Source organism: Alternaria incomplexa (genome assembly GCF_024043165.1).
Source record: "Alternaria incomplexa strain BMP 0042 chromosome Unknown scaffold_6, whole genome shotgun sequence".
NCBI classification, from domain to species: Eukaryota; Fungi; Ascomycota; class Dothideomycetes; order Pleosporales; family Pleosporaceae; genus Alternaria; species Alternaria incomplexa.
In genome coordinates this window covers 1,756,519-1,766,817 of record NW_026249855.1, presented here as the reverse complement: position 1 = coordinate 1,766,817, position 10,299 = coordinate 1,756,519, and the positions used below count along the sequence as shown (strand labels likewise).

At 49.7% G+C, this 10,299-nt stretch overlaps 3 protein-coding genes across 3 annotated transcripts; 2 read left to right on the top strand and 1 right to left on the bottom strand.

Moving 5' to 3' along the window:
• Nucleotides 1–657: 657 nt before the first annotated feature.
• Nucleotides 658–1,446, top strand: J4E90_005151 (uncharacterized protein; the record flags this gene model as incomplete). The annotated part of the gene is made up of 1 exon (XM_051434707.1): nt 658–1,446. One exon carries the CDS (start codon nt 658–660, stop codon nt 1,444–1,446), a length of 789 nt encoding a protein of 262 aa, XP_051291963.1.
• A 1,282-nt stretch (nt 1,447–2,728) lies between these two features.
• Nucleotides 2,729–3,577, top strand: J4E90_005150 (uncharacterized protein; the record flags this gene model as incomplete). The annotated part of the gene is made up of 2 exons (XM_051434706.1): nt 2,729–2,732; nt 2,784–3,577. The coding sequence occupies 2 exons, from the start codon at nt 2,729–2,731 to the stop codon at nt 3,575–3,577; spliced, it is 798 nt and encodes a 265-aa protein (XP_051291962.1).
• Nucleotides 3,578–7,454: 3,877 nt separating this feature from the next.
• J4E90_005149 (uncharacterized protein) lies at nt 7,455–8,458 on the bottom strand (the record flags this gene model as incomplete). Its single annotated transcript, XM_051434705.1, has 2 exons — nt 7,455–7,584; nt 7,647–8,458. The coding sequence occupies 2 exons, from the start codon at nt 8,456–8,458 to the stop codon at nt 7,455–7,457; spliced, it is 942 nt and encodes a 313-aa protein (XP_051291961.1).
• Nucleotides 8,459–10,299: the final 1,841 nt, after the last annotated feature.

The window sequence follows — 10,299 nt, the reverse complement described above, 5'->3', positions numbered from 1 at the left end:
CTCTAATTGATTGACAGCGCTACCGCCTTGGGTATGGATTATATCATACGTTCAAACCTGATTGTGGGCGAAATCTCCAGGCTGAAGCAACCAGGCAAAGAGAACAGCTCGTATGGACTGGATTTCTGGGGAACCACCCTAGATTGCGAGACTACGAACCGCTCCATGGAAAGCACAATCTTGCAATTAAGCTTCATTAACACCCCTTACTTGGGGATACAACATTCCGAACCCAGCTGCTCGTTGAGGAACAACGGCGTGGCAGACCTTTTTCTTGGAACTAGATCGATCACCCACCGGGTCGGTCACTATGAGGAAGAAAGACTACAGTATTGGCCATGTTTGAACAAAGACATATGGAATCCCACTATTGACACGGATGACATCAACTTTCCGGGTTCTGGCATACATGTCATTGTACCTATAACCGAAACAATATGTCAGCCAAGGATAGTGAGATATCACGTCACGATCTCACACGCTGGCGGAGCACAACACATCTCTTATGTGATTAGAGACGAGCAATCTGTACCGGAATACGCGACAAGTTTTGACAGTTTCAACGGGAGTTTTGAGCAATGGTCACAGCTTTCTGACACTGTATCGATCTACGAAGATTTTGCATTGAACCTCAATGAGTCTGGAACCATTTTCAAAATGGCCAATTTCGAGTATCCTAGCATTTCGAACGAGACGAGACCGTACACAAATCACAACGGTATCGTCGTGGAAACATGCGTGCTCGAAGTGAAGAGCTCGGGAACGACACAACTCCCTTCTGAAAGTGAGATCTGGCCCCTCGGTGTTTTCGAGCAACGACTCCATGACATCGACGGGAATTATGAATGTCCAGCGTTTGATCCTGAAATGGCAAATGAGCTCCTCATCAACACCACAATCTCAGCACTGGCTCTAAACCAGCGCTTCGACACCGTCAACGGAACAGAGACCCGCACCTTCAACATCTACCGCTTCGAGAACAAGCTCGCCTTCTTCCTACCCTACAGTCTTTCACTCGCACTCGCCATACCGATCCTAGTACTAGGACTCGTAGCACTCTACGTCCAAAACCACGGCGTCTCGGCTATCAGTGGAGGTTTCATGCAGCTTCTGATGACGACTACTGGACGCGGTTCACTTGAAGCGGTGGTTACGAGGGGCTCGGGTACGCTGGGCGGATACGAGAATGTTTCGGAAGAGCTGCGTGGGATGGAGGTTAGGTTTGGAGAACTCGTTGACGTTGGTGGGGATGAAGTTACGGAGACTGACACGCTTCTGAGCGGGCGTGATGGGCTTGTCGATGTGCAGAACGATGATAGCTCGCAGTCAGGTGTACGAATTTCGTCCAGAACAGAGCGGTTCGAGAACAGCGTTTCTGTAGCGCGAAGAGCCGGCTTCGGCACGGTCGACGAAGTGATACCATTTAGGAAGAACGCAGAACAGTAGTTGGAAGCATTTGTGCTCTAGGAAGCTACGGAGGGAAGAAAAGTGACGGGTTTGCATTGATCAAGGTTATCTGGACACTTGCAATGCTGATGGTTCAGCTATGACGGTGATGGTGACGACGTACACCGGAAGTTAATTCGGTTAAAATCGAATCGCGTTACCCCCCGTAAAGCGGCATGTTGTGTAGCGCATCGCATTCGTGAGAACTCCGAAGGTGTTGTGATGATGAGCAAAAAGAGAGCAACAAGAAGCAAAAGCAAAACATACAATAGCGCCCTCAGGGCAATGCTTGTATAGGGCTGAGCGGACACAGATTCGAGCCTCAAAATCGAACAATACCTATTGTTCGGCCCATCTCTCTTTCGTGGTTTTCTATTCGCATCAGCCAATACGAATGATGGATTCACGGCGCTAATCTCGGTGTTATGTCGACCGTGCTCACCGGCGGTAAGATTAAGTCTCTCCTCGGTATTGTCTACGGACCGTTTCTAAGCTTACACACCGAGCCAGGGGGAAGGTTGTATTGCTTGCTCATTCCGTTCGCTCGCTCTTCTTCGTAAAGTTTGTTTTACACATTACATTGTAAACCTCAGAATCATCGCCAGACCCAACAATGCAGACGCGCAAAAACCAACAGGTAGCTTTTGCGGCAGTCGCATTCCTTTCTGCCTTTGCATCCAGCTCGCCAACACACCCACTCTCGCGTCGCGATGTAGCTTCGCTATCCAACGTGCATGCTCTAGCACTCCAAGAGCGTGGTATACCGGTAGTCGACTCAACCATTCCCCTCAAGCTGCGTTCCGGCGCTGGCAGACAACTTGCGAAACGCCAGAGCGGTGGGCCATTGCGGACGATCTATGACGGAGCGCAATATGCCATTGACGTGACCATCGGTACGGAGACGCTTCAGGTTTTGATCGACACTGGAAGCAGCAGTTTTTGGGTACCAAAGGCCGATTTCGTGTGTGTAGACGTAAACGGCACGCAACAGTAAGTCCAACGCATTACCCAACTCTCGTCTGGTACCTTGAATCTGATATTGAACGTTTCTCATTGTAGATCTCAGCCCACTTGCGGATTTCCAAAATTCGGCCCCAAAAGCTTTTCTGGCGGCCAAATCGCGGACCAGAACTTCAACGTGACATATGGCGGAGGAGAATTTGCCACTGGCATTGTGGGTCTCGAAGACGTCGGCTTTGGAGGTGTGACCGTCAAGAATCAGAAGATGTCGTTCGTGAGCAGGACCTACTGGCTGAGCGCAGGCAATCTGACTAGTGGGCTGATGGGTATGTAAAACATGTTGTCTGCTTTGAGTGTTTGTTAACGAAACTCACTAGGCTGGGGACTCGGTGCCACTACAGCCATCTTCGAGGGCGCAGACTCGTCCCAAGACGGCGGGAAAAAGCCCATATTTGTCAAACCATGGCTGGAGACCGCCTATGACCAAGGCTTGGTGGAGAAGCCCATCTTCTCGGTCGTGCTCGGCAAGAGGGGTAAAGACGACGCGGACTTGTCAGCTACAGGTTTCCTTACGATAGGAGGAGCGCCATCGTCATCGTCTTTGCCGCTCACGGGTGCATACGCTACTACGCCAATCCTCAAAGAGACGTTCGATCACTACCAGCTGGAAAACGAGTATGTCCACTATGTCATCCGACCGGACGGGTTTGTGGTGAACGGAAAGTTCATCGCCTGGGCCCCAGGCACCTCCGCAGGCACCCATTACGGAGACAGTCAAGAACGGTTCACGATCCTGGATACCGGTACCGCTTACACCATGATCCCGAAGGCTCTTGTAGAGACAATCGCTGCAGCCTTCGACCCTCCAGCTTCCTTCAGTCAGGATGACGGGCTTTGGGTGGCTTCGTGCAATGCGAAGATACCTTCTGTCGCCATTCGCGTCAACGGGACGGACCTTCCTTACGCCTCATCAGACGTTCTCGTCGACGGAACTCTTGGCGTAATCAACGAGCAGAAGAAGACATGCATCGTGGGTTTCATGGAACCATCTACTCCGCCTTGGGGTGGCGACCTGCCGTATATCCTCGGAGCCAACTTCCACAGGAATGTGCTAGCGGTACACGATATTGGGAACAAGGTAATGACGTTTGGTGCGCTGAAGTGGAACTGATCCCGGGTTCATTGCCGCTCTCATAGCATACACAAGATTACATGTCGATAGAAAATACCTTCACATCTGTTATGCACGTCAATATCCCATAGCTCTCTAAAGATCCCTACCGTTCTTTCGCGTAGTATTCTTCCCCTTTGCGCGTAAGCGTTATGGCCAGCAGTGCCAACATGACCGTCAATTGACGGAACGGTGGTTGACTCCTTCCCTTTATGTCAGTCTAAGGTCGCGACATACACCTAGGCTAGAAGAGTACGCCGGCAAATAGACGCTGAACTGTGCTAGCTTAGTCCTCGTAATGTAGCAAAGTACCTTACAAATAAGCACATTACACAGCCAGACGTATTACTTAATTTATTTAGTCTTAGACTTAGTAATAGGCATAGCTAGGGTAGGGTCGCCTACGCAAAGACTACCGCAGCAAGACACAGAGCTCCAGGGAGACCCTGGATAAAGAAAATCTTGGTATTTGCCGTCCACCCTCCATAAACACCGGCCACAAACACACAACCCGCGAAGAACAGAGCGATTTGAGGCGCAAAGACGGCGCTGGGGTGGACCAGAGACCACAAGAGGCCAGCTGCCAGAAATCCATTATACAGGCCTTGGTTGGCGGCCATGGTCTTGGTTTTGGCCGCAAAGTCAGGCTTGAGTGCAAATGCTTTCAACCCTGCTGGCGAGGTCCAGAGGAACATCTCCAAGGCCATGATGTAGACATGGAGGGCGGCTAGTAGAAAGACGGTAATAGAGGCGAGGAGCGGCATTGCAGGCGCAGATTGAGGGTTGGATGCGGTATCGATTTTAAAAGAGATGATGATGTGAGGGTATGGTCGAGTCTGGTGATGAGGGGGAATGAAGGTGAATAAATAGCTAGAGGCTACTTCGGCTTTACTTGAGAACCGCTAGTCTCAACGTGTTGCAGGAATGCTAGCGATACGGGCAAATTCCTTCCTATAATGCCGAAGGTTCTCACGTTCCCGCGAGAATTCGAGATTAGGCTACAAGAGTAGACCCCAGGGTGTTCAGTTTTTCCTAAAGTTGACATGCCCCGGGAAAAGCTATTGCGTAGATAGTCCTTAAAGCTAGGTGTTAGTTTTGTGGAGGCGGAGAGGCAAGGTTCCCAAAGGTTGAGCTGGTGGCGTTCAGGCGGGCAGCCGTGGGCGCCGGCTGTTGCCTAGCCTCCCTGCCTAGCCCTAGCTGACTGCGGTCATCACCGCCCCGCGCCATAAAACGACAACCACGTTGAATATCATCTCCTGTTCTTCGTCGCACAACAACAGTTTTGCCACGAACCTTTCATTTACATTCCAGTGTTCATATTCCTGAATGCTACCCAAAGCAATGATAGCAAAGTTACATCCAGATCATGCGTCTGTTACGGATGAATGAAGATGGAGACGTTAGCCTTGAAGACCACGCGGAAAAGACTGAGCCGTACGCAATACTTTCGCATAGATGGGGGGAAGACCATGAAGAGGTCAACTTCAAAGATGTAATGGAGCACACGTACAGGCACAAGAGAGGGTACGCAAAAATCCGCGGCTGTGGAAAACAAGCAAAGAGTGACAGCCACCAGCTCTTTTGGATTGATACCTGTTGCATCGACAAAAGTAGCAGTGCAGAGCTTTCCGAGTCGATAAACTCCATGTGGCGTTGGTACTGCAACTCTCAAGTCTGTTACGTCTACCTAGACGATGTCCGTGCAGATATCGATGAGGCTGAAAAGCACACCGCGTTCACCAAATCAAAATGGTTTACGAGGGGGTGGACACTTCAAGAGCTATTAGCAACCCCTAAGCTTGAGTTCTACGACGCCGAGTGGAACCAGATCGGGACGAAAGAGAGTCTAGCAGATAAGATCTGGGAGATCACGAACATCGACAAAGACTTCCTTGGCTCAGACATCTCCTTACTCAAGCAAGCGAGTATTGCTGAAAGAATGTCGTGGGCCTCGAAAAGAACGACAAAACGAGAAGAAGACATCGCTTATTGCTTGCTCGGAATCTTCGACATCAACATGCCTCTGCTGTACGGCGAAGGCGCGAAAGCTTTCCAGAGGCTACAAGAAGAGATTGTGAAGCATTCGGATGATCAGTCAATATTGGCCTGGACTTCCTCGTCCGCGGAAATCGACAGTGGCAAGCTTTTCGCCCCTTCGCCAGCTGCGTTTGCCGTTTGTAACGATGTGGTGCGAAGCTATCAACCAGGTCCGGTGAAGCCGTACTCCATAACAAACAAAGGCCTCAAGATTAGTCTACCGCTCATCAGGGGAGATGTTTACGGCAATTTCCTCGCCGTGCTCAACTGCGGACGCCAGTTGGATACTTTCAGTAGTTTGGCACTTCCGGTAAAGCAAAGTGGCGACAGTCACCAATATCAAAGGCGAAACGGCGAGCTCCAACCTGTTCCTCTTACCGATTGGGTTCGTGCAAGAGTGCAGCCAATGTATATCAGTATGGAGCCGCTCACTGACTACTCGACAAACCGCCTGAAAGACAACACGTCTATTCTCCGTGTGCTACCGGAAGGCTTTGAAGTCTCACAGATATTTCCCTCCGGTCCAAGTTCACATAAAACGCACACTTTTGAAGGGAATCGACATCCAGACTCTCCGCAAGACCCAAACAATCGAACCCTTGTGGAGCTCAGCTCGGGGGGAGCGCGCCGCTACCTTTTCATGACGTTCTTCCACAAGAACAGGATCTTTCACGACTGCGTTTGGGATGCCCGGGTTCTGCCTGTTCTCATCAATAACAGCTCCGATATTGAAGAAATCTTCAATGCATGGAGATGTAAGGACCTGACAACTCTGCAACGAGTTCAGGATTCATCTTACGGTAGAGTGGCTCTTCTAACCGTACCGCAGCTCATCCAAGGCAGGAGAACTACAATGATTGATGTCTTCTATTATGCTCCAGATACTTGGTTCATCCCTCGAGAAACCACTGAACAAGCTCTCGCAGTTTTTCGATCTATTGGATACCGTTTCTCTCGCGTCGTTTACTGGGCTTTTAATCTGCTATTCAAGGGCAGCTCTGTCAGGGACATTATCACGTGGGCATCAATGTTTGCAATTCCTGCGTTCTCAAGACCAAAGCGAGACCATGTTCCAGAACAGCCGGGAGCAGCAAGCTGGTATAATATCCTTCCTTTGTTGCTCTTTGCTCTTTCTAGATGGGCAGCGTGGTCGATAGATCAGCGCTTTCCACGGGAAGACAGAGTCGTTCTAGGCTGGCAAGATGTTCGAGACTTCGATACGATACTTGGCTATTTCGTTTTCTTGGTAGTATTCTTCTTTCTGCCTGACATTCTTCTCAGTCTGTTTCTCGGATACAGGTTTCCTGCTCTAAGATCTGTAGAGATGATGTTATTACTACCTGTCCTCATACGGGCTTTTGTTCTGTTTAGTGATAGCTTAGGTAGATTGATGAAATAGTGAGCGTTTCTTTAGTCTATCTCAAAGCAAAGCTAGCGGGGATCTTTACGCGCCCGCCCTACTATCTGAGCCAAGTAGAAAAGATCGGGTTCTCGGACGCGCGCAAAAGGACACGTAATTAATGGAACTTCAGCACGGCTTCGGTGGCAGGCGGATGAGATACTCAAAGAAATAATGAAGCTTTTTACATAGGTCATGCGGTGGCTGTGAATGATCAACAGTGAGTTTCTGGCATAGGTGTACAAGAGACAGGCAAAGGAGAATTGCTATACATTTTTACCGCCCAGCCTATACACTGCATAAGAAACTCCTATAACTGGTTGGAAGGAGGAAGTCGATGTACTTAGTCAGTCTTTCAGCTCATATCGTTATTGAAGCCGCCAACATAATCGTTTCCGGGAGTGTGATCACTACAGTCTGAGCTGCAAGAACAAACTATCTTCAACCCTTAATCGCATCAATAGTCTCGACGGTTGGAAAGACGTAGTCGCTATTCGTGAAGGCTTCTGCTGGCGAGTAAAATCGTACTGAGTACAAGAGCTTACCACCACCCGCTGGAGCCGGAAGCCAGCTGTATAACAAGTCAGTTTATGACGTTTTGCTCCAGATCAATTCGCATGATAAGAAACTCACTTGCTAGTCCAGTTATGCGGTGGATGAATATCAGCAGGTTGCAGTAGGACCTGGAATCTCCCATCCGCAGTCTCGTTCGCGGGATTCGCACCATTATCACCATACACCAGGCCTCCATTCTCATACTTCAACTGCGTGCTTCGGTCGCCGATGACGTACCTACCCAGCTCATTGGGCACTAGATACTGGTCCGCTCCATACACGGTCAAACTCCAGAACCCGGTCGACTTGATCGGGGGCTTGCCAAAGAAGGTGAAGAGAAAGGCCGATGTCGGGCTCAAAGTCAGATTGTCGGATTTGTTTGTGATGAAGAGGTTTTCGGACTGTACCAGGCCCAGATAACCGCGGAGTGCGCGGTATGCACGACAGCCGTATTCAATGCTGAAGTTGCCTTGGCATTTTACTTTGGGGATTACCCAGTTGTTGCCGACATCGATTAGGTTTTGGGAGTAAGCTGCTGAGATACTGGCGTTCGCTGCAATAATCGCGGCAGTCAGGTTGACCGTGCGAGGTGGAGAGTAGATCCCATCTGCGATGCCAGCAAGCCCAAGTTTGGACGCTACTCGGTACCGGTCTGAGATTACGTCAGGTTGGTTGAACTGCCCAATCTTGGCCAGCAGTTCTAGGTAGCCCGTGACTCTGTCGGTGGCGTTCGAAGTGTCAATGAGATCGCGCGACAGTCTAGGTGCTTGTGCTGCGAAAGGCTGAGATGTATTGCGAAGAGTTGTTTTGAGGAACGCTTGATCTTGATAGCTGCGTATAGTCGCAATATCTTCCGTGGTGTTTTGACGGACGAGTATACGACCAAGCATTATACCATAGGTTGTAGCATAAGATATCACGCCTTCGTAGCGCGATGATTCGGTCGGATTAGTGTATTCAATCCCTGGTTGAACTAGAGCATCGTCTGCACGTTTGATCAAATAGTCCCCCGGTGGTGAGTTCTCGTTGATTGATAGCCCAGCAAAATTGTTGCCATAACTGGGATCAGTCAGTCTCTGTCATACACTGTCATTCTTCAATGAAGCTTACATGTCATAGAAGGGCCATATCCAGTTTCTTCCATCGCTGATATTGGGAATGGTTAAGACGAGGTCTTCATGCGATAAGTCGATAGCCACCCAAATATACAGCGTGTCTGCATTCGGGCCGACTATCGTGCGATTTAGAGGGCCGGAAAGTGTATGATACGGCCATAGAGTATTTGGTCTATCGACAGCATCCAAGATGTTCGTCACAGCTTGTTGCCATTGAGATATCGGATATGCATACTGGACTAGCGTTAAGTGCGATGCAGCATGTTGTGTGTAGTTCGTCAGGTACCTGGATTGCAAATGATGTGGCGTCTTGGGCAGCACTCGCATGGGAAATTGCTTCGTTCGCCGCTTTGGCAAGTGGAGCAAGGTATGCCGAGCATGTAGCGGTAGCGAAAAGAAGACTGGCCAACTTCATCTTTTCTAGCATTACCTCAATCATCTTTCTCAACACGACATTACCCCGACGTACTATATATCAGGTCTGACTGTTATCGCGTAGCAGAGCCTGCGACTTGGCATCATTGCGCAATAATTGACAAGATTGACGATGAGGCTGATAGGCGGGGCGGTGGTAGCTACGGTTAAAGGGCGGAGCTGTAGTAAAAGACCGAGACGGCAACACGTGAAAACAACACCTTACCGTCGGCCCTGAAGCTCTTACTACCATTGCGACCCAAAGATAGTGTCTCAAATTCACCGGCAAACAAGTGTTACAGCACAGTCGATGTATTCGCATAGCTGAATAGGTTTAGCTAAGGGTGTGCGAGGCTAACGCAGACGGTTCAGGCGGGGCAGCTGTGAGCGCCGGTTGTTGCTTAGCCTCGCCCCCCGCATGGCCCTGCCTGACAGCGACCATGAAGCAACAACCACGTCAGCTATCGCCGGTTTCCCCTAGCGCACTATCAGTTCCACTTCAGGTCCTCTACGCATGGCCCAATATAGCTAGAATTGAGTAGAACGGAATAAACAAACACGTAGATCGAATTGAGCCTGGTTTAGGTGTAGAGAAGTTATCGGAGGGACCTGCGCAGCACTCGGCCGTAACAACACTCGTGCCGAACACGGCCGGGATAACAGTTTTCCGCCATGGAAGCATTGCTAATATCATACTGATCAGTCAACAGTAGTAACAGTTCCTGCGCACCAGCTTGCGCCTCGTATAAGATGGCTACTTTTGCAGAAACCTCAGATACCAGCACTCGACTCCGCCACAATAACGCTGCAAATTTCAGAACCAGACATAGCTCCTACCATCTCGACCATAGCTATGATCTCTGCTCTCAAAGTTCTTCTCCTGACGAGTAGCCTGATACTTGCGTCAGGGGCAGTAACATCACAACAAAGCCGCGCAGAGGTACGGGTTCAAAGCAATGCGTTTTTGGAAGGACAATGCTCACACTCTATCAGAATCTGACATGTCAGTTCAACGTGGGCCTTGACACCGTAGGTTTACTATAACCAAGCTTCCTCAAATTGTACTGGGACGCTGATTTGCATTAGTCGGATATTGCAAACACCAGCTATGTGCGCATGATGAAGAACGTCAAACTTCCTGTTTCCGGAACGACATACCGCTACGCCATCAATGCCCCATTCGACAAGAAAAAGCCATACCT